The sequence below is a fragment of the Barbus barbus genome (assembly GCF_936440315.1).
Source record: "Barbus barbus genome assembly, chromosome: 15".
Taxonomy (NCBI): domain Eukaryota; kingdom Metazoa; phylum Chordata; class Actinopteri; order Cypriniformes; family Cyprinidae; genus Barbus; species Barbus barbus.
This window is the reverse complement of record NC_136743.1, coordinates 2,986,706-3,012,032: the sequence shown is the minus strand read 5'-3', so window position 1 is coordinate 3,012,032 and position 25,327 is coordinate 2,986,706. Positions and strand designations below refer to the sequence as shown.

Sequence of the window (25,327 nt, the reverse complement as noted above, 5' to 3'; positions counted from 1 at the left end):
GATCAAGTAGGGCTCGCTGCATCCTGCGGTGGACATCCAACCCCGCCCACATCCAAGTGTGACATCATATTGGTAGGTTTAGGGGTGGAGATGGGGTGGGTTTAGGGATCAGGGCGTGGAGATGGGTAGGTTTAGGTATATGTAAGGTGGGAGGAGTTGGATCTGGATCTAACCACGCCCCCTGGACCTTGTGGGCTGCAGCGAGACGCTCCTCGAACTGTTGGTAAAACTAAGGACATTATTAACTGTCTTTAATTTTGAAAGCTGAAGCTCGCAATTATGGAAAGGGGCATTATATTTCTGACAATAGCTTGTGGTGTTCGGCCAATCACAATGCACTGTGCCAGCTGGCAAATCAGAGCAGACTGTGCTTGTCGGCTTTGTAGAAAGCGTTTGAGAGAGGCGGGGTATAGAGGACCTACAATAATGTACAGTATTTGAAAAACAACAGTTTTGTACAGTTACAGTTTTTTGAACATTAAAGCATGTCAACATATTCTGTTACACCAAATATACAAACTGATGATATTTAAAAAAGCATCATATGACCCCTTTAATGTTTTTGAAAGACGTCTCTTCTGTTCACCAAGGCTGCATTTATTTGATCAAAAATACAATAAAACACTAAAATTGTGAAATATTATTACAATTTAAAATAATTGTTTTCTATTTGAATATATATTAACATGTAATTTATTCCTGTGATCAAAGCTGTATTTTCAGCATCATTACTCCAGTCTTCAGTGTCACATGATCCTTCAGAAATCATTCTAATATACTGATTTACTGCTCAAGAAATATTTTTGATTAGGCTGTAATCAGTGTTGAAAGCAGTTGTGCTGCTCAGTATTTTTCTGACAAATGTGATGCTTTTTTCATATTAAAAAAGTATTCATTATTAGAAATATACATTTCTTTAAAAAACATGCTATATATATATATATATATATACATATATAAATGAAATAAATCCATAAACAGTATTTTTTGTAAATACACATTCAATTTATTACCAATTTAACACTCTATCATTAGACATCTGACAGTGACTTAATTTAAAACATTCATAATTGTTTTCTTTTTCCCCCAAAGAAAGATCTGAATTCATAATAACATCTATACAAAGACCAGTTAATAGTTACAATAACGGGCTTAAAAAGTGTTCTTAATTGTGTCAATGCAAATTCAATGGCAACGAAAATGACACGAGCCGCCACACACAGTGAACGGCAGTGTGTATGTGAGAGTGTGTTTGTGTGTGTGTGGGCTTACATCATGAGCTTTATCACAAGGTACAACAGCATCTGAGTACATGCACTAAAGTGCTAGTGTTTAAAGGCATGCATGTCAAATATGATATCTGCACAACTGCTGTCCAAACCCTAGTCAACACATCCGGAAGAAACGTGCACTGGATTCCTAGTGGAACAGGTGTCATAATTTGGAGCCAATCCTAAAGTATCGTATACATTCTGATCAAATCCGAAAGGAATAGTTCACCCAAAAATGAAAATTTGCTGAAAATGTACTCACCTTCAAGATATCCAAGATGTGGATGAGTTTGTTTCTTCATCAGATTTGGAGAAATGTAGCATTCCATCACTTGCTCACCAGTGGATCCTCTACAGTGAATGGGTGCCGTCAGAATGAGAGTCCAAACAGCTGATAAAAACATCACAATAATCCACACCATTCACTGCAGAGCATCCACTGCTGAGCAAATGATGTGGTGCTACATTTCTCCAAATCTGTTCTGATGAAGAAACAAACTCATCTATATCTTGGATGGCCTGAGGGCGAGTATATTTTCAGCAAATTTGTATTTTGGGGTGAACTATTCCTTTAAGGTTCAGTGAGCAATGTTGCACACTTTTAATTTTGAAATTAGATTTGTATCACTTTAGTCCCATTATTTGTTGAAAAACTTCTACAGTATTGAAAAATGCAGTGCTAAAATGTTACAATAAGTTGCTAAGAAACAAACAAATCATAGACTGCCTCAATGGATGGCTAATTAAATATTCATGCATTTAAATCTCAGATCTGAGGGAAACATGTTGAGTTTTATTTTTATTTTTCATCCAGAGCAGATTTACATGTTACAGTTAATAAACTCCTTTACAACTGGTTTCAAATTATGATGTAACTTCCAACTGGAATCCTGCACATATTCCTTCAGGATTTTGTGACTTGGGAAATGTGCATAAGGATAATCAGAGTCGATATACTCTCCTGTCATCGTGTACAGAGTCGAACATTCAGTTTTACATTGGGTTTTAAAATACATTATGATTGACATCGTGTATCATTCATCCCTGTCGAACTAGTGTGTGTTTTCTCCTTTAGTTTTGATCTAATTCTCTTTACAAATACAACTGAGTCTTTTAAATTCAAGCATCAAAGGTTTCCAACGAAACGGGATTTACGCGGAAATTAAGAAAATAGTTTTATAAACTATATACACGGAACATAATTTAACAAATGATATTCACCCCTCCAAAATAAACAAAACACATGTAAACTTTTATGCTGTTCCGACAAACGTTATTACTATCCAGTTTGATTTTTCAGAACATCTGAAAAGAAGTTTGCGGCTTCATGACCAACACATATCGAGTGGTATGTATTGCATACATGTACACGGACACACACGGGTACGGGACCGCTGCGAGGTCACGCGTGTGTAGGCACCTCTTATGGAACACTTTGCGGTGTTTTGCGTCAGTACATTCCAAGTCCTTGATAATTCCGAAATGGAATGTCTAGAACTGTTTCCGATTGGATCAGTTCAGCTGGTGCTCACAGAACTCTGCCCTCTAGTGGCAGGGCAGTTAAATGGTTTTTAGAAAGGTTCTCGATGGTTCCGTCGCTCCGGCGGTGTGCGTACATGTGGTCAGGAAGAGGATGGTAAAGAAGAGTGAAAGCATAAAATACAATCCTGATTTATCGCCATATTTCCCTTTTTTGGGCATTTTAGAAGTGAAATTCTAAACTACTATATTCTACATCTTGATTGAGGTGATAGAAGGATGTAGTCTAGGCTGGTTAAGGGAAAACCTCCTGACCGGGCTCCTCTGTCTCCGGGATGGTCTGAACCGGTCTGACGGGCGAGGGGAAGCGGAACCTCTCCCTTCGGACTTAGTAGTTGGGCGAGGATGAGGGCAAGTGGGCAGCCCAGCGGGACGGAGGACGGCGGTTGGCAGGACGAGCTGGACGCAGGAAGCAGGAGTCCAGAGGTGGAGCCACTGGCGAACGAGGCAAGTCCTAAGTTAGGAAACAAAACATAAGCTTTCAAACTTTATCTGTTAGTCGGTGGTAAGTCTGCAACCGTGTTGTTATTGTCAGCTGAATTGTCAGATGTTTTCGTTAATTGAAATAAAGCAGAAATAAAATAAAATATTATATTAAAAAACTTGAATGAAACTGCATTCTGGTTGACTGGAAGACTTCAAAAAATGACTAAAACTGAAATAAAAACAAATCAAGGTTAAATAAAAAACAAAAACTATTAAAAATGCTTTCGTTATTTGAAATAAAGCTGAAATCAAATCAAATATAATGAAATGTTGCCTTGGCAACTAATTGAAATAAACATTTAAGTACTAAAATGAATAAAACTGAAATAAAGTTTATATCAAATGAAAAATGAAAAAACTACTAAACATTTTTGTTAACTGAAAGCTTAAGTAAGTGCTACAATTACTAAAAAATAAAAATAAATTCAAGCTAAACAGAAATATTAAAAACTAAAACTAATAAAAATAGCAAAAGAACACAACAAAATTACTAAAACAAATTAAAATGAAAATGCAAAAATAAAAGTTAATTAAAAAGTTAAAATCTTGAAAAATACTATAATACTATAGTATATATACATAATATTAAAATAACACTGGTCTGCAAGCATTAGTGCTCTTACAGTTTAAACTTTTAACTAAAATGGATAAACACCCAATATTGTCTGTAGCAAATAGTAACTCAGTTTGTTTTGATTCAGCAGAACTTTTGCTTTCGAGGAAAAATGTGGTTTCAGCTTGATTTATTCTAAACAATTCTCCTGAGCGATAAAGCAAAAATTAAAAATGAATGAGATTCCAGCGTGAAAGGTGGATATTTTATGTGGCGTGAATAATTCACAAACAGGGATTTACTACGTCTACATGAATCTGCGTTCAGTTTTGCAGTGAGACTTTGAAGCTGATACAAAGTGAATTTAAATGGAATCCTGCAGTTCAACTGAGGCCAAAAAAACTATGTTTTTGATTTGTTTATACACTCCAGTGAAATCATATCGAACATGAAACCAGTCTGGTTACTGTTAACTAAAACTAAGGATTTTTCATTTTTTAAATGTTCATTGAAATAAAGGTAAAATAAAATAAAATCTAAATAACTAAAAAAATGTATTAAACTAATAAAAATGAGAAAAGAAAAAGCAAAATGACTGAAATTATAAAAATAAATGCTAATTCAAAATATTAATGAATACTATGATATTTCATATAAATAATACTAAAATACCACTTCATGAAACTCATCACAAATCTATAACAATCAACCTGAAACACACTACAGTCATAACTGCAAGCTCTGAACAAGTTGTTGTTAGATGTTAAGTAATGAGACCCAGTATTAGCAGCAGATGTTAAACACTGTAGCAAAGGCACAGCCAACACCAACACCAGCCAATGAACCCCAAACGACCCTAACACACCACTGTCACTGCTGGCATGCAGTAATATTGAGCGGCGCTCACATCCTGTTAACACCAGACAGCAAACATTACAGTACGGTGAACTGAGAAAGCACAAGATGTTACGCTGTAGAGCTTCCATCAGTTGGGCTGGTGAGGTTAAGATCCTTTGAAATGGACAAAAATAATAAAATTACAATCACACAAACATGTGGCAACCAAAGGACCTACGAAAAATAAAAAAGTGATTATATATTAATAGTTAAAATAGTTAAACCATCCAAAAAGCCACTGTGCATGGCAAGCCATAACTGTGAGTTTGACATACAGTGACTCCAAAGGTATTTGTACACTTAAAGGGACAGTTCACCCAAAAATGAAAATTCAGTTATTTACTCACCCTCACGTTGTTCCAAACCTCTATGAGTTTCTTCCTTCTGTTGAACACAAAAGAAGATATTTTGAAGAATGTTGGCAAACAAACAGTTGACGGTAGCCATTGACTTCCATTGTATGGAAAAAAAAATGCTGTGGATGTCAATGGCTACCATCAACTGTTTGGTTATCAACATTCTTCAAAATATCTTATTTTGTGTTTAGCAGAAGAAAGAAATTCAAATGAAAAAAAAGAAAAAGAAAGAGTAAATGATGACAGAATTTTCAATTTTGGGTGAACTATCACTTTAAGTCAATCTAAAAAAGGGTCCAAATACATTTTTTTTATTTATCTTTTAAAATGCGTATTTGGGAAACGTTGTACTTGAATAGTTTGTGTGTATTATTTAAAACCAACAAACAAATTTGACATACTATATATTAGCCAAAGTTTTGTTGTATTTTGCCATATGAAATCCTAACCTTTGTGCATGAATAATTGGGATAATAATTTCAGTCTAATAAAAACTCTGATAGCTTTTTGGATGACTGGTTATTGGTGACGTCATTAATAATAGACGATGGGCATGCTCACACCTACATGAGGACAAAAAAAGTGTGACTACAACAAAGCACATACAATATTTTCCCACAATGCCTAGCGGTGAAACGGTGTCTAGAAACTGTGAGGCATGCGGTGAGAGAAGTCCAATAAAAACAGTGAGACGGAACACGAGTGAGGTCACTGTGAGGTCAAAGGTCAAGTAAGATCGGTGGAACTTACTGCACGGCGAGCGCAAGCTGCGTTACAGTCCCCAGGGTGCAGTTAGTAAGACAGTATGGTTCTGGAGACAACCCAGAAAAACAGGAGTAAACACACTAGTCAAAATAACACAACCACATCAGACTCAGGTTAGAGCTACAGCGACTGCTACTGGCAAGTCTGGCCGGGTCGCAGGGCATCTATGGTAAAACCTGTAAAAGCAGCTCACTGTCCTTTAAATATGAATATTACAGCACAATATAGAAGTTTGGTGAATCTCAAAACTTGTCCAGGTCATATTTCACCCCAAAATAATAAAAAAAAAACATTAAAAAAACCCCACTGTATTTTGGCCCAATAAATGTTGCCCAATTACATTACAATATTGCGATATAATATAATATAATAATTACTGCATAAATAAATAGTTTTAATGCCGTAAATTTATTAATGTAAAGATATATTCATAGTTCTAAAAAGGTTTGGAAAAAATAGCTTTGTTATTATTATTATTATTATTATTATTATGATGGGGTGAAATGTGACCTGGACATATTTTTGTGAGATTCGTCTTCATACATTAATAAATACTCAAACATATGATACATAAGTTTTTACTTGTTTTTACACTCATATCCATACTTTTAATTGATATTCAGATTTATTCTGCAAGGAGACTGTCTCTGTTTAAAATTCCAAACAACAGAAATTAATCGATTAAAAATGCACAAAAACATCTAATTTCCAATATAAACATTTTACTAACTTGAATCACTCTGTGCTAAACTGGCACGACTGTTTAGTGAATTCATCCCTTTCTTCAGTTTTATTGTATGCATTCATGCCTAATAATATCCATTACATTCAAAAGACAAATCCCAGATTTCTCACAAAGAACTATCTGCCTGTAATGATGTTAAAATATTTGTAAATGTGTCTGTGACCATCATGGAATTGTGCAATAATACTGCTCCTACAGTAAATGCTGCTCTGTTGACAAATGTCTCGTGCTTTAATCGTCCAAATGGATTGAGGTTGGCAGGCGTCAAACACTGGATACAACTTTAGGGAAAGGGGGAAAGGGAAGTGGTGTGTGGCCAAGTATGGTGACCCATACTCAGAATTTTTGCTCTGCATTTAACCCATCCAAGTGTACACACAGTAGTGAACATACACCCGGAGCAGTGGGCAGCCATTGCTGCAGCGCCCGGGGAGCAGTTGGGGGTTCTCAAGGGTCTCACCTCAGTCGTGGTATTGAGGATGGAGAGAGTGTTGGTTATTCACTCCCCCACCTACAATCACTGCCGGACCTGAGACTAGAACCCACAACCTTCGGGTTACAAGTCCAACTCTCTATCCGTGGCCTAATGGATAACTGCCCCCTTTATTATGGTGAATTAGAACATCCTGCATCCAAAGTAGTTATGTAAGCTAGTTCCACTGCAAAATAAAAAAACAAGCAGCATGTGATTATACTACTGTTAGCATTGCAACAAAGCAGCGTGCTAGTGTAGCAGAGGCCAGCGGGTAAGTGCTGTGCAGGTAAAACCTCACTCCCCGATCTCAAATGGCGCTCTAGCGACAGACGTTAGAGGCCGCGGCTTTTAGCCTCCTCGCCCCCCGCGCCGGAGACCGCGGTTCGAATCCCGCTCGGAGCGGGTGGAGTAGAACCGGTTACATTTGGTGCCGTGACCCGGATGGGAGTGAGGTTTAGGACGGTGAGTGTAGCAGAGGCCAGCGGGTAAGTGCTGTGCAGGTAAAACCTCACTCCCCGATCTCAAGTGGCGCTCTAGCGACAGACACTAGAGGCCGTGGCCTTTAGCCTCCTCGTTAGAGCGCCCGCCTCCCGCGCTGGAGACCGCGGTTCGAATCCCGCTCGGAGTGGGTGGAGTGGAACCGGTTACACTAATGCATGCAGCTCAGATGTAGAAGGCCTGCGCTTAGGCAGCAGTTGGGAATGAGACTTTTTGATACTTTATTATAACATAATTTTGTACCTTGAAACTGCATTGTTCAAGTACCAAAACAAAGCAGCCACATTAATACTGTAATATACACTAAAACAATTAGACAAACTAAGTGTGCATGTACCCGAAGGAAATAACAAAATCACAAATGAGGTCTCAATATCTCATTTGTGTCTACTAGACAGCAATGAGATTAGACCGAATGAGATTAGACCGAATGGAGACATTTTCTTAGGTCTCCTGCTAGAAAAAGACTCCAGAAATCTTATACATGTCTCCTCTAGAGTTTCTGAAGAGCTCTCAACAATATCTCAAACTGTGCTCAGATTTGCCAAGATAATAAAGTCTGAAACATTTACTTTTTTTAAGAAAGTAAGGTAAATTTTTCAAGTTGACTAATTCTCCTGAGCTATAAAAGAGCATATACAGTGTTCTTCCTTTATGTAGAATTAAATAAACCTCTCAGTTACCTCAAGACATTCTGGTTTCTCTGTGTCTCCGGTTTTGTTCAGAGCAGCTGCGGATGAAGTGGAAAACCTCCTTTCTTCTCTGAAGCTCTGCTCCAGTAGTTTCTTATTCAAGATTCGTGCTGCGTTCTCAGCTAGCGTGTAGCCCGGAGGAGCAGATAGGTCCTGTCTGACGCTAATCACCTCTGGAGTTTTCTCGCCTTGCGTCTCTACAATCAGCTGCACAGGGCTTGGGGACCGGCCCCGAGAGTTCCTCAAAGGCCCCTGTGCAGCACAAATACTGGGAGATTTGGGGTCCGTTGGCCCTTGAGGCCCTGCTTCAGTGGGACGAGAGCGGCTTGGGGACTTGTTGAATTTCTGCATGGGGTCGTAAGCAATGGGTGTGTGGTCAATGATGTTGAAGAGGCTGGAGAGGCCGTCGTTGATGGTGGTGTGAACGGGACTGTCTCTGGTCGTAGTGGAACGGGCCCAAGCAGATTCGTTATTCCCTTTTTGCTGCTGGGCAGTGGTTGTTGGTGTGGGAGCACGGATTTGGCTGGCAGGTTGCTCTGATTTGCCAGAATTTGCGGGTTTTCGTTGGAGCTTGGGTGAGCCGTATTTCGGCGAACAGCATGGGCGTTCAAACTTGGCCTGTACGACTGGAGAGTACTGCATCTTTCTCAGGCTACGTGAGGGAGATGAGATGGGCGTGGAGCCTCCTTTGGGTGTCAGACAGCGGTGAGGGCTGCTTGTGAGGGTGCGAAGAGCCTCTGTTTGCAATCCCACACTGATGGTCTGGGTGGTTTGTGTTCCCTGTGTGGTTAAACCATTCGTCTGGCACGCCATGTCCCGTAGCTGCCTTTCCGGAGGGCTGGATCTGGATGCAGAAGGTGATCGGATGGCATTCCGGGCAGAAAATGCCTTTTCCTTCATGTCGTCGCTCAGATTCCGCAACAGCTCCAGCTCTAATGATGAGGTATACCCGACTGCAGCGCAAATTGATGGACGTTCTCCAGGCCTAAGTCCTGGCTCCAAATGACTCCTAAGCTCACACGGCCAGCTTCCTCCAAACACCTCCTCAGCACCTCCTACTACCTCCCCTCCCTTTACTTTGGTCACTTTGGAGAACATGTACTCCTGCTCAGGGGGGCCTGGAGCAGACCGCTCCCCTCGAACGGGACTGTGGAGAACATGCACCCCAAACTGTTCACCCCCCTGGGCTGCCCTGAGTGGGAGCTTTTGGCAGTACTCAGGGCTACTCATGGTGTTGGTGGTCAAGGTAGCGCTGGTGGTCAGGTACCAAGAGGCTGGCTGGAATGCTTCTGAAGTAGACTCGGCCCTTTGGGATTCTGCTCTTTCTGCCCAGGCCTCCATCACTGGAGAGGGGATTACTGGGCCAGGAATGGGGCAAGCAGCCAGGGAGCTGGTGGGCAGATCCCAACCCTTACTATTGAACTCCTCAATGTATTTGAGGTCATCTGGTGAAAGGGGAGGAGTCACATCGTCTCGGCCGTGATCGCCAGGTTTGCTCTTATCTGGTAGGAAGGGGGAGCTGTCCATCAAACGCTGGAAGTCGCTCATGGAGCAAACTGACTTCGCCCTGCAGAGGCAAAAATAAATGAAAAGTTACATTTGTGCTGCAAAACATCGCAACCAATACTGCTCTTGACTGTTCAGCATCCTGTATTATATTCAATTTATTTTGATGCAATTCATTGAGGATTGCTTTATCTGCAAAGGATAGACGCAATGCTCAAAGAGAGTATATAATAAAGCAGCACAATGTCTCTGTTTACTTTTTGGAACAGTCTTTGTGTCTCCAGGGGAGTACATCTATGTTCTCAGAGTTAGCCCTATGCTCCCCTAACCTTGAGAACATGAGACCCTAAGAACTGGGGATTTTAGGACCTTGGTAAATAAGGGATCCTGGGAACAGGGAACATATCCCTAGGAACATGATAGCCTGGGAAAAGGGGATCTTGGGAACTGGGAACATAGGACCCTAGGAACAGGAAACATAGATCCCTAAGAACATGGAAGCCTGGAAACTGGTGAAAATAGGAATATGGGAGCCTGGAACTGGGGGACATAGAACCCTAAGAACAAGGGAGACTGGAAACTGGGGAACATAGAACCCTAAGAACATGGGAGCTTGGGAACAGGGGATCTTGGGAACTGGGGACATAGGACCCTAGGAATATGGGACTCTTAAGAAGTGGGGAACATAGAACCTTGGGAACAAGGTGTCCTGGAAATGGGTAGATATAGAACCCAAGGAACATGGGGGCCTGGGGACAGGGGATCTTGAGAACTTGGGAACATAGATCCCTAAAAACACGGAAACCTTGAAACTGGGAAAATAGAACCCTAAGAGCATTGGAGCTTGGGAACAGGGGAACTTTGGAACATAGCACCCTAGGAACATAGGAATGGCTGCATCAGGAGCAAGCCAACGATACTTTAAAGCATTCTATAGGTAGCCATTTAATGTGTCAGGGTCAGGCCCAAAGTATAAGTATCTTTATTAGAACAATACAAGTGTACTGATGAATTTATCTATCCTTTGTTGCTGGCACATTTAATCTCTGGCCTACCGAGATTAAACTATTCCTTTCCATTCACAATTCTCCAGAGATGAAATGGCAACAACAGCACAGTCTAAACATAGCTCTTAGCCTGTGCTCAAACAAGGGCAAAGTGAAATTGACTGATCCGTACAAGGTGAAGGAAAAGACACTAAAGCTTATTAGCAGTAACTGAAACAATGTTGAGACCTTTGAAAAGGACAATGATAAATGGACATGGGGTCAATAACCTGGACTCATAGGAGTTCACTGCCAGATAACAAAACCAGCAACTAAAGGCCTCAGGTTTCATATTCACGCAATGTTTAAAATAATCAAATTAGCAATGTTTTCTGAGGCCAGGATCACTTTAACTATACATTCAAATGTTACCCCTAACCCCTTTAGAAGTAAACTGTGGTATCTTCAACCATTGTGAACACCACTTTACTTATAATTATGACAAACTAACCCTAATCATATTATACATCTTTCAGCGTTGAAATATAAGATTATTTGTTTTCAAGTTTTGTCAAGCTTTCCTATTCTTCAGAGCACTTTTAGGTTCCTAAGAGAAGAGCAAAACTTGCATTGACTAGAACACACATACTCGTAAATAAAAACCATACCTGAATAGGCTGCCACTGCTCTTCTCTTCCTCAGGGTATATGGCAGGATCCACACTCTCAGAAATCTCATTCAGTGCCTGAAACAACAACACAGTTAAAACATAAAAGCCACAAAATGTTAACTTGCTTTAAGAATTTAAGTGGAACATTGGGTGCAGATTGTTTTGCTAATAATTCTTCCTCATTTCACATGCAAAGATGTTAGCCAATCATAATAGAGGTCACATACATACAGAACTCTTTTACAGCAGCAAAAACAGCATATTATATATAATAATAAGGGCCAGATAGAGGATAATGACCAGGAAAAAGCAAAAAAAAAAAAAAAGCTTTTGGTGGCCAAAAAGAAAAAGAAAAAGACTGATATTATGAGTGAACCTCAAGAAAAAACAAAAACAAAAAAACAGCATGATAAAAAAAAATGTGCCCTATCATGCAGTGTGTACTGATGTCTTACGCTGTCTCTTACTTCCTTCAGGTGAGGGAACCTCTTTTCGCTCTCCAGGCGTGATGGAGGAGGCACCTCGGCTTCGCTCAGAGGATCCAGAGAGAGGGCATCCAGGAACAGGCTTTCTGGGGGCCGGTGTCCCTCAAAGGGTCTGGGTCTGCCCATCGCCCCTTTCTCTTCCAGCGTGGCCTCCGAGTCAGAATGGGAGCGTGTGTGTGTGGCTGTGCATGGGGAGCGTGGAGATCTAGAAGCCTTACAGAGGCTCTCCTGAGGGGAGAAGACATGTGCTGTGCCTCCTTCTGACTGAAGAACGTCTTTCTGCATCTGGGGTGGAGGAGAAGAGGAGATGTTGGCTTTGTTTCAAGACCTAGTAAGCTGTCTTCCTGCCAACTGTCTTAGGCAAATATCTTCCAAGGCAGGGTTTTTTGGCCAGCTGAACCCCTTGGATGTGAAACATTTACTTGAAGTCTCTCTTGAGATTATAAATTAATATTTCAATAATTCAACAACACATTCCCATGTTCATTTAATCTTTTATTAAAAGTGATTTATTTTGACTTTGTAGCTGGATCCCAATCAAATGTAATAATAATAATAATAATAATTTTAGTTGTAAATATATGATTATATTTAACTTTAATTATTAGAAATTAACACAGATATATTACTATTGTAAATTACAATAAATAAAATAAAAAAAATCACTTTAATAATTAAAACTTTCTTTACACTACAAGTTACAATATTAATATTTAGGTATTTATTCTTTTTTATTTTTATTAATATTTTTATTTTAAAATGTAGGAAATGTGTAAATAAAGTCAACCTAGTGCAGGGGTCGGCAACCTATGGCACGCATGCCACCAGTGGCACGCAGAGGGATAATTGCTGGCACGTGAGCAATAGGGAAAACTGCATACTGATGTACATTTTTATGCAATAACTTCTCTTAGTCATACAGCCTGTTAGGAGCTTTAAATACTATTAAAGTGTGAGAATTAACTTGCACTAGTTTACAGATGCGCGTGTGACCGCTGCAAATACTAGGCACTTCAGATCAAATCCTCAACAATGCTCGTCAATGTCAAAATGACTGAGATGGCCAATCAAATCAAAGTAGGCGGGGTTTACTGTTCACAGATGCTGAGCGAGGTAAGATGAAGCTGCAAATCATTTAATATTAGTCAACTGTTTTACGAAAGAAATGTTAAATGACTGACAGCTATACAGTGATGCAAACTGCTTAATTTTTTTTTCTCAGATATGGCCATTTTGAGAGTGTGTGTGTATGTGTGTGTGTGTGTGTGTGTGAGAGTGTGAGTGTGAGTGTGAGTGTGAGTGAGAGAGAGAGAGAGGAATGTGAGAATTGTCTGCATCTGTGTCTCTCTCTACAAACAATGGTCCGTGGTCACGGTGTATTGTGAAACATTTATTTCATAATGATATTTTCCCCCATTTTAAATTCTTATTATCCAATGAAAGGTTAGATTTTTTAAAAATTAAAGATCTAAAGGATTAACAATGCAGATTAATTTTCACAGCCTTCTCTGATCATATTTACCAAGGGTGCCAATATTTGTGGCCATGACTGTGTATGTATATATGCATAGCATATATATATATATATATTTTTTTTTTCTCATTTCGCCTATATGCGCGCTGCTTTAATTGATGCACGCACACACACACACACATCACTCGCACACAGAAACTTGTCAACATTACCCTGACACTTTTATTATAATAAAATAGTTTCCATACTGAATTGCTACATTATATGTCTCAGGAACAACATGTTTTTGAAGTAACTAAATTCACATCTTCATTGTTTAGAGAGAGAAAAACTGATGACAATAATTCACACACGCACATCCCCTCTCTCTCTCTCAAAATGGGCATATTTGAGAAAAAAGTAGAGTAGTTTGCTGTACTGAATATAACTGTCAGTCATCTAACACTTCTATTGTAAGCATATGATTTGCAGCTTCCATCTTACCTCGCTAACTTTCAATGTCAAAGTGACGCTTCGACAGCATCTGTGAATGGTAAACCCCATCTACTTTTATTTGACTGGCCAGCTCAATTATTTTGACATTGACGAGTGCTGTTAACCCGCTGAGGCAGAGCAGGCTGAAAATGTTACTTTTAAAGCTTGTTTTGTCACCCTAACAAGAGCGCTGTGTAATAGAGGGCAGCTTATCAATGCAAGAATTTCAAATATTGGGGGGGACATTTGACCATTTCTAATTATTGAGGGGGACTTGCCATTTTCCTGTTTATCTCTGTGAAGCTGCTTTGACACATTCTGTATTGTATTAAATGCTATAGAGCTTTCACAGTTACTGTAAATGTCTTGTCTACCATGTATTGATGTGTATGAGTGAAATAAGTAGAATTTACGCCCTGGACCTTTTCCATCTTTCGGTGCATTTCCCGTAAGCTGCTGTCCCATTCCTGTCTCTCTTTCTCGAACCGTTCCAGTAGTTCATTCCTCTCACGGGTCCAGCGCTTTTCTCCGTGCTGCAGTTTCCAGCGCAGCTCCAGTGCCGTGCTGTGACTGTCAGCCAGCAGACGGCACTGTTCCTCCCGCTCCTGCTGTAACACGTCTTCACCTTCATCTGCGACTGCGCCTGCAGACTCACCTCTCATATCCTGCAGCTGCAGACAAGGAAAAGGATGTCTGCATTAGATATCTTTGAAATGGCAAACTACAGTCTTGCAGAGCATGCACAATATGCAAATTTTATGTATGCACAGAATAACTGAATAAAACCATAATTAAATGCACTGCAATGGACCTTCCATTTACAGTATGACAAATTAACTGCAATTACAGCTGGGATTTATAACATCAACTTCTTGGTTTAAGAAGAAATTTATGACATCAGGTTTTTAATGTAAACATTGGATTAAAATGTGAAATAACCGTATTTATTTCTAATACGTTGATAGAATATCACTTGCAAACACACTCAAATAGGACTCTTCATAGCTAAATAGCAACTGTAAATGTATACTCGAAGTGTAAGTTTGCCAAATAGCCGAAATGAAATGCAGTAAACGTAGTGCAGGATAGTCCAGATACACCTTCCTTACATGTCTAGCCAGATGTTCCTAAATCTACTAACTGTCTGAATGAGCAGGGCTCCTCTGACATCTGCTTTCTTTTAATAGACCATGACTGTGTTTGACGGCCGAACTGCAACACTGCATAAATATAGCTGGCTATTTAAAGACGCTCCCTAACTCACCGACACCAAAACAGCACACAAGTCACTGTGAGCCGAAAGCAACGAATGGCACTGCAGATGCTTAACGTCTTAGCAGATGCTGCTTAACTAGATTTATGTCTACTTAAGATATAAAGAAATGGAGTTTTCTGACCAGACAGAATTTGACTAATTTGACCTTTCAGAAAGTCACCTTGGACATTTATAAAATTGATTAATGGTTTAAAAATGCTATTTACATTACTGTTCAAAATATTTTTTAATTTTAATGAAATAATTCTCTTCTGCTGACCAAGGCAGCATTTACTTGATACAGCAGTAATATTGTGAAATATTATTACAATTTAAAATAACTGTTTTCTATGTGAATACATTTCAAAATGCAATATATTCCTGTGATCAAAGCCGAATTTTCAGCATCATTACTCCAGTCTTCAGTGTCACATGATCCTTCAGAAATCATTCTAATATACTGATTTGCTGCTCTATAAACATTTCTGATTATTATTAATGTTGAAAACAGTTGTTCTGCTACATATTTTTATGGAAACTGTGATCCATTTCTCTTTTCAGGATTCTTTGATGAAAACAAATTTCAAAAGGACAGTAATATTTTGTCTTAAATGTCTCTACTGTTACTTTGGATCAATTTAATGTGTCTTTGCTTAATAAATGTATTCATTTCTTTATAATTTCCCTAAACGTTTTAATGGGAGTGTAAATCATTTAGTTAAAAATATTTTTTATATTTTAAAATATTATTAATAGTTTGTGTTTAATACCAGACTCGTGAATGAGTGAGTGACCATTAATAACGTTGATGTGATGTAGAGCGTTTGAGTTTAGTCACTTATGAGATTCCATGTCTGTTAGGATGCTGCCTATGTAGACAGCAGTCAGGTTTTAGGTGCTGTACTGCTGTTCACAGGTGATTCTGTTGTGATGTGAGGTTTGTTTCAGTACCTTGGTGACATGACTCCTCATTTCAGCGCGCTGAATCTCCCACGCCGCTCTCTCATTGGCTAACGTCTGCTGCAGCTGGCAGCGCCGCTGGGCCTCCTCGCGGAGCTCCGCCCTGAACTCCTCCAGCAGAGAGCGCAGCGCATGCAGCACCCGCCGACTGTCACCCGCCTGCGCACACAGACCACACAGTTATTGCTCAGAGGTCGCTCTGTTAGAGCTCGATGGAGTTCTCAGTTTAAGTATCCACTTCGTCTCAGATGCTTCTCCTGCTATTCTTTAGGAAAAAGACACAAATGAGTCACTAGTTGTCATCCAGTAAGAGCGTAGAGATATAAAATTAATGTGAACAGCAGTTCAGATCATTAATACTTGCCAAGAGCCAAATGTGAGTAAAAATCAGCTTTGGCGAGTATCTATCAACTAGTTTAATTCTAACAATGCCCGAGATACGCCTACAATATGAATCAAAGTGAAGCAGCACTAAATGCAGTAAATGCAGCTCCACACCAACTGTATCTCTGCAAATGCTGTGACTTTGAGTCGCGTATAATGTGCATTTGACACATTACATCAAGTTCAAGTTCAAGTTGAGCTTTATTGTCATTCCGCTACATGTGGAGACATAATGGAACGAAATGTCGTGCCTCGCAGGACATTTCGACATTTTTTCATGTCAAACATCTTGCCATGTTTTTAATGAGAATGGTTTAGAAATCTGTTGCCAACAAAAGAGAAGCATTTCATAAGAGAAGTTTCCCTGTGGTTTTCCACTAAAATAAATGCTCTATGGTTTAATGTTGGAAAGCACACAAAATAACAACCATAACAGTATTCCAGTTGTACTGTTGTTTTATAAAATGTATTATTATAAGTAGTAGTATTTGTAATAGTATTTATTTAATTTTAACTAATGTAATCTCTATATTTTTTATTTTTAATATTGTATTTTTTTCTTTTGTGTATTTCCTATGAAGCGTTTTATGTTTATTATTTGTTTTAAATAAATTTATTGTAAAACACTTGGTAATTAATTACCACTGTGTATGAAATGTGCTATGTAAATGAACTTACCATACTGTACATTGCCTAGTAATAGCAATAATAGTAGTATATACACACACACACACACACACATATATAATTTTTTTTATTGATTTAGTTTTCAAATTTAATTAAATTGTAATAACAATAAATAAATAAATAATTGAGAAGCAGTTCTTTTTCTTCTATTTAGTCTGTCTAGTCTCTGTTGATCTTATATCCTCCTGAGATCCCCCCCCCCCCCAAAAAAAAAAACCAAGCTTTGTGAATGGAATATTTTTTCATGTCATTACATTGTTTAGAGCATTGGAAAACAAATTTAAAATTTTTACACTAGGACTAAGTTTTTCTAAAAATAAACTTTCTTCTAAACTTTGTTTAAGGATGATTCTCAACTATGTTATAAAATATATAACAAAATGATTTGATATACCATTTTGTTTTATGCAATATGTGTGTAAAAATTTCCATAAACTAGTTTTCCCTTTAAACAGTGCATCTATACTGTATCTAATTTGCATATTAATGGGTTGCTGTTGGGACAGCATGTTGAAAAAAGAATTGTCATAATGGGAGTAATAATTGGCCAGATTTTCATAATAATATCTAATATTTCATAACAAAATAGATATATAATTTATTTTCCTATTCAATTGTTATGTCTCCCAAAATGCATAATAAACATCATTTTAGTCCTGGTGTCCTCTACAGTGGACATGTATGAAATGATGTCCCGTTTAATAACAGGAAGTCATATTTGAATTTGAAAACCCATAACATTTTCCTGAGATGTTGCTTTATGACAAACAATTAGAAAATTATTCAGATTTAAATGACAATTACAAAATATAATTATATTTCCATAATGATGTAACATTTTTCACTAAATGAAATTTAGGCATCTTTAAAGACCTAGGAGAGGGTGTGGTCCTGGTGAAACGTCCAATCATTTAGTATCTCTGTAAAGCCCTGAATGTGCTCTGTACAGGACATCCAGAGTTACACCTGTGACATGTGAGGTCTCAGAGAAATTCACTGAAATAGAATGTCCACTACAGAGGCAAAAACTCCACAGCTGGGTCTGGAGAAATCTGTGAGATTTTACAAAAAGATTTAATTTGGTATTTTTCTTTTCTGCATGTGAGGGACTGTAAAACGCATCTCTAAGAAAAAACTCATTAGTCATGGATTTATATTATTAATTAAGCAGATGTGGGAGAGAGTTAACCATGATACAATAACTCAGTCTCTCTTAGTCAGCGCCGCTCCTAAGCGGCTTTAATTAAAGAAACAGTTTTGTCATTATTGATTCACACTCATGTCATTTCAAAGGCATCCTGTTTAAACTGGAAGTGAGTGCATATGAGATTTGTGAGCAAAGAGGAACATTTATCAATTCGGAGCCACATTAATATCAAATCTCTCTTAAGTTTAAAGACAAAGTGTGCAATTTCTGTGGCACTAAACAGAATTGCAAACAAATTCAAATTTCCAAATCGCAATTTATTGAAATAATGTTAGATTCAGCTCTGACAAACACTGCATTTTAATTTAGTGCAGCCAGTGGTGCAGAAATAACACTTTCACAGTAATGTCCTATGAGTGACGGTTCAATAAACCGATATTGCACTATAAGGAACATATCTTCTCTCAGTAGTATGTAAGCTTCGTCAGCACAGCAGAAAACCACAGCATCAATGAAGCCAACTGCATTTGTGTTAAAAGTGCATGTTCAGCACGAATGACTTCTACTGAAATTCCTTCAAAACCCTATGCATGCCGAGAAAAGGCCACATCCTTACAACAAGAGTATGTGGCAGCTTTTAATGATTTGTAAAACTAAAGTGTTTACAAACTCCTGCACTTAGAGCGGTTAAATAATAGACTAGAGCTGAGAGAACGTTTACTGCTTTATATGGAGCAAACAGGCGCTGCTGCTGAAACATTTACACTTATTTAATATTTACTACAGAACACAGAGAAGAGAGATTTTAAGGTGAACAATCATGAGCACCAATTTCTTTTTTCCTATAGTTTGTTTAATATACAAAAGGATAAATATGATTAACAACAATCTCACATCCCAAATTATGTCTAAACACTATGGAACATTGCTTCTTGTTTTCCCAATTTGTATTTGGATAAAATCATCTGCTAAATTAATAAATGCATATATATTTAAACATGTCTTGTAATGCAATTGAACCTTTACAATTAATTTAATTTGCCATAGAATAAAAATTTGCTTGGATTTGGCACAACTGACACTTATCTCTATCTCTGGCTGCCTACTTTGATTTTTTGGTACAACTGACACTTATTAAAATTTGTAGAAATATAATCCTGCTACAAACCATACTTTCACATGTTTGATGGATATGTTGCTGTGATATTCCAAAAATAATAAAATAAAATAAAAAGTGAGTGAATCCCTGTGACATTATTTTTTATTTTATTTGACCTGTTTCTGGTATTGGAATCTCTCTGGCGACAGCAGGAGGGGGCCGGGCTCTGTGAGGTCACTTCCTGTGATTTGGGTGCACACTTTGTCTTCCCTCTCCGTCTCTCCATCACCCTGGTCGACCATAATGCCCAGTTCTGGAATGTTCTCCAATCGTTCATACTGAAGAAACAAATAAGAGGGAAAGCAGAGAAAATGTTTAGAGTTCAAAACTAAATTAAATTAAATAAAAATTTAATTAAACTAAAAAAAATAAAAAAATAAGACTAAATATTTTTACATAAAGCTAAAACTAAAACAACTATATTTAAACAACAACAACAAAAAAGATTAAAATAAAATAAAATAATTTCTTTAATTACAAAATCTTGATGGTCTTAAAATAGGCTTTAAATATAATTTCTTTCTACATTCTTTCTCCTTTTTTTATTTTGGGTTGACTAGGACTTTTTTAATGAGATTCACCCATTCTATTAAATGTAATATAAAAAAGTCTATGAAAAAATTCAATGTAATATTAAATGTGTAAAGATGATTTTTTTGTGTGTGTGTTTTTACTACTACTAAAATGAATATTTTCTTTATTATTTTTTTTAAACCTGTGAGACCTGTATTACTAGATTATGCATTGATTATACTGAAGTATTGATGAACTAATGTACTTTAATGTATATATTTATATTTAATTTCATTGGCAGATGCTATTATCCAAAGCATTCAATACATACAGTTCATACATTCCCTGGAAATCAAACCCATGATCTTGGTGTTGCTAGTGCCACTCTTTTACTGTTTGAGTAACAATGATGTATTGATATGCTGTAAAATCATTTCAGTCTTTCTGCACTGGAAATGTTCTTGAGCTTCACTGTTAAATTTTGTTGTGCTTCAGAAAACTAACATTTGTTTACAGCAGAACACAGCAGCTGCTGTAGATATGACAGATGGACTGTGAAATGAAAAATCATGCAACATGTGCTCACACTAATTCACACTATTCCAAAGCTGAACTGTTATGGTTCGTCAGACGACCGACTGCCATGAAAGAGACAATTATATCTAAGTAGTGACACATGTCTACAAGAATTCATCAGAAATGCAAACTTCATTATTCATATTTTGCATCTCAGAAAGTTCATTATTTATGTCAGTTATAGTTTAATCAAAACTTAATAAAAATAAATAAAAAATAAAACAAAACTAAATAAAAAAAAACTAAATATTTGATTTAAAACTAAAACTGATACAAATAATAATACTTTTTTTAACTTCAATATTTTTTCATTTAGTTTTAGTTTTATCAGAATCAGAATCAGCTTTATTTGCCAAGTGTGCGCAAACACACAAGGAATTTGTTGAGGTTTTTAAGAAGCTCTGGTACATACGTGCATACATATCTGACATGAGAACAGAAACATTTAAATAAGACTTAACAATAATAATAATAATAATAATAATAATAATAATAATGTGTAAGAATCTGGAACAGAAGATTTATGTACAGATTTGTGCCTCATTTATTCTATATATACAGCTGTTTAGAAAAATATGCATATATATTTACAAAGTACTATGGAGAGAGTCAATAATTAGAGATGGGGAATGAATTACAGGCATGAATTACAGGACACGGGTAATAATTCCTGTGTTAGTTGTTTAGGATGGAGATGGCATGGGGGAAAAAACAGCTTTTATGCCTAGATGTTCTACTGCACAGATATCTGTAGCGTCTGCCTGGGGGAGAAGCGCAAACAGGTCGTGTCCAGGGTGAGAAGGGTCTGTGATGATGTTACCTGCCCGTTTCTTCACTTTGGAGTAGTACAAGTCTTGAAGGCTGGGCAGGTGGACACCAATGATCCTTTCTGCTGACCTAACAGTCCGCTGCAGTCTTCTTATATCTAATTTGTTGGCTGACCTAAACCATACAGTTATAGAAGAGAACAGGACCGACTCGATAACAGCAGAGTAAAACTGTGCCATGTGCACCTGTGGCAGGTTCAATATGAAGAAAGTACAATCTCTGCTGAGCCTTTTTCACGATGGAGTCCCACTTCAGGTCCTGGGAGATGGTGGCGCCCAGGAACCTGAATGACTTCTCCTGAAGTCCACTATCATCTCTACAGTTTTGAGCATGTTGAGCTCCAAGGTTGTTGTGATTGCACCAGACAGCTAGCTGATCAACCTCCTGTCTGTAAGCAGACTCGTCACCGTCCTGGATGAGGCCGATGACTGTAGTGTCATCTGCAAATTTCAGAAGTTTGACAGAGGGGTCTTTAGATGTGCAGTCGTTGGTGTAGAGGGAGAAGAGCAGTGGGGAGAGAACGCAGCCCTGAGGAGCTCCAGTGCTGATGGTGCGGGTGTTGGATGTGTATTTTCCCAGCCTCACTAGCTGCTGCCTGTCTGTCAGGAAGCTGGTGATCCACTGACAGACGGAGGTGGGGACAGAGAGCTGTGTCAGTTTATTCTGAAGGGTGTCCGGGATGATGGTGTTGAAGGCAGAGCTGAAGTCCACAAACAGGATCCTTGTATAAGTCCCTGGTTTGTCCAGATGTTGGAGGATGAAGTGCAGTCCCATGTTTGCTTACCTGTTTGCTCGGTAAGCAAACTGCAGGGGGTCCAGCAAGGGACCAGTAAAGTCCTTCAGGTGAGCCAACATGAGCCTCTCAAATGACTTCATCGCCACAGACGTTAAAGCAACAGGTCTGTAGTCATTAAGTCCTGTGACTTTTGGTTTCTTGGGTACAGGGATGATGGTGGAGCGTTTGAAGCAGGATGGTGGGGGGAGGGGTCTTGTAACTGGTGATGGCTTTCAGGTCTTTCCACACTGATGTAGGGTCGTTGCTTGAAAGTGTTTTTTTTAGCTTTTCAGAGTAGTTTTTCTTTGCCACTCTTATCTCTCTATTCAGTGTGTATTTGGCCTGTTTGTACAAGGCTTTGTTCCCACTCCTGTGAGCATCCTCTTTGGTTTGAGTTTTGTACTGAACCAAGGTTTGTCGTTGTTAAATGTTAAGTAAGTCCTGGTGGGTACACACAAGTCCTCACAGAAACCAATGTAGGACGTCACGGCATCGGTGAGCTCATCCAGATCAGTAGCTGCAGCCTCAAAAACACTCCAATCAGTAAGTTCGAAGCAGGCCTGTAAATCCTGCTCTGCTTCAACAGTCCATCTCTTTACAGTTTTTTCTACAGGCTTAGCAGATTTAAGTTTCTGCCTGTAGGCTGGTAGAAGATGAACCAAACAGTGATCAGAGAGTCCCAGTGCTGCACGGGGGACAGATGATATGCATCCATTAAAACAGTGTAGCAATGGTCCAGTATATTGCTGACCCTGGTGGGGCACGTGATGTGTTGTATGTATTTAGGCAGTTCGCGGGTGAGATTAGCTTTATTAAAATCACAGAGAATGATAATGAAAGAGTCTGGGTAACGCTGCTCTGTGTGTGTGATATGGTCGGCCAACAGTTCTAGCGCGGTGCTCACACGCACGTCAGGAGGAATGTACACACTCACCAGAATAAAAGAGGAAAACTCACGCGGCGAGTAAAAAGGCTTGCAGTTAATAAAGAGAGTTTCCAGGTTTGGGCAGCACATCTTCTTTAAAACTGTCACGTCTGTACACCAGCCTTCATTGATATAAAAACATAATCCACCGCCTCTCGTTTTCCCTTACGACTCGGTGATGCGGTCTGCTCTGAATAGCTGGAATCCGTCTATATGTAGCGCGCTGTCCGGGATAGATCCGTTCAGCCAGGTTTCCGTGAAACAAAGCGCAGAAGAGTTTAAAAAGTCCTTTTTGTGTGGGTGAGGAGTTGTAGTTCGTCTGATTTATTTGCAAGGGAGTGGAGATTGGCCAGGTGAATACTCGGTAGCGGAGTCCTTAAACCGCGCTGTCTGGATTTCACGAGCACACCAGCATGCTTCCCTCGCTTGTGTCGCCTGGCGCGCTTGAATAGAAACGCAGCTCCTCCAACTAAAATGTCCAGTAAAACATCCGAATGTTTAAACGTCGGCAAAAGGTTATCTGGTGTGCTAATTCTTATGCCCAAGAGTTCGTTTCTAGTGAAGCTGTTCGGAAAAACGTTGCTTAAGACAGGACAAACAAACAAAAACAGAAAAAGTACCAAGGAGCAACAAACTGAAGCGGCAGCCAGAAGCAAAGGCTTTTATATAAGAAATATTTAGTTATTATTTATTTATATGCTAAATGCATTCATGCATCTGTAAATACATATAATAAAGTACATCAATACTTTAGCATGATTAATGCATAGTCCAGAAATAATCACAAAAAACCTTTAAAATAAAGCATGTGGTAAATGACCAAATGTAATGTTACACTGACTTTTTATAGATGCAATGGGTAAATCTCATCAAAACTTTCAAGAAATGTCCTGCTCAATTGGTCTAGGCTAGTTATTCTGGATCTGTTCACCTCAGCATGCGCTCCCTCCTCCAGTCCATCCGTCCTGCGGCCGAGCCTCCAGTGCATCAGGATCCAGCGCAGCTTCATGTAGACAATGACCATATTGTGGCGGAACAACCTCACTTCCTGTTGCAGCAGGACTCTTTCCTGCGGCCATGTTGGCTCGTGAGGTTGGAGTCCCTGCAGCTCAAGTCCTCCCCGGGCCTCGGCTCGCCTCCTCTCCTCCTCCTGCACAAGCCAAAGGATTCAAAGACAGAGTTATGGTTAATATACTTGATATTATTATGACATAAGACAGATGCATGCTTGCATGGAGATTGCATAGAGATCATCATTGATTTACATGACAAGCATCAGAGTTGCATTTTTTTTTTTTTAATGTCTAAACATTCAATAAACTTCCATTTAAATAAAAAAAAAAACTTTTCGACTATTATTTCATATGTCACACTTTACAGGGTTGAGCTTGTATGACTAGTCTGTGGTTATACAGACTAGTCAATAGTTATACTGTACTTATAGTCCATGTTTTGGATCTGTAATGCTGCACTCTTGGTATACTGTCTATCCATGGCAAGCAACTATTTTCACATCAGTTTTACATGTGAAGAGCTTTTGAATTGATGACTTGTACAGTCGGTCTGATCCTGTTTCTAAAAGTAAACCATGTGAAGTCACATTTACTTCTATATTGCTTCAATTACACATTGTTTCAAAGCAGCTTTACAGATGAGTCTATAACGGTTTAATCAGTAATGCAACTCTACAGCAGATAATGCTGTAGTCGGTTCAGTTTTGAGTCCGTTTAGTTCAGTACTGTACCTGAGTGATGGATGAAGTGAAGCTGTCTCTCTCCTCCGCTCCTGCTCTCATCCTCCTGTCGTGGTCCAGGCGGAGCTGCGGTGTTCCCATCTCGGGCAGGACCGGGTCACGGAACTGGACCCCATCAGAACACAGAACAGCAGTCTCAAAATCCGAGCACTTTTGAGAGAAACACCATCAGTTCTCATGCACAAACCCGTCTGTGTCATGCAGCACGGCAGATGTGAGGAGATGTTTTAGCTTCTCATTGTAGATTTGCTACCTTTACATGGATGGTTAGGCAGGAAAATATTACACTGCATTCTAAATGGAACAGTTTCCTAATAAACTCTCTGGATCTCTGGTGATAAATGCGAGAAAATTAATTCAGTCAGCCAAAGGAAGATTCTCCATGAAATAAGCTCAATTTAGATTCATTTCTACTCTGAAGAAATACTAAAGCTGTGCTTTATGTGCTGCTGTTTGTAAGTGCTAAGAGTCTCATTGTAAGAGTGAATCAAGG

General features: G+C 38.7%; 1 protein-coding gene across 1 annotated transcript in view; it reads right to left on the bottom strand.

The window, feature by feature from the left end:
• Positions 1–995: 995 nt before the first annotated feature.
• The window catches only part of LOC306880851 (microtubule cross-linking factor 1-like), a 60,546-nt gene continuing 36,214 nt past the window's right edge, over positions 996–25,327 (bottom strand). The window contains 10 exon segments of the mRNA XM_079434639.1: positions 996–3,138; positions 3,142–3,264; positions 8,269–9,844; positions 11,438–11,514; positions 11,907–12,209; positions 14,295–14,543; positions 16,079–16,246; positions 19,581–19,742; positions 24,013–24,231; positions 24,826–24,984. Coding sequence (XP_079290765.1) covers positions 3,046–3,138; positions 3,142–3,264; positions 8,269–9,844; positions 11,438–11,514; positions 11,907–12,209; positions 14,295–14,543; positions 16,079–16,246; positions 19,581–19,742; positions 24,013–24,231; positions 24,826–24,984 — 3,129 coding nt within the window. The 3' untranslated portion in view covers positions 996–3,045.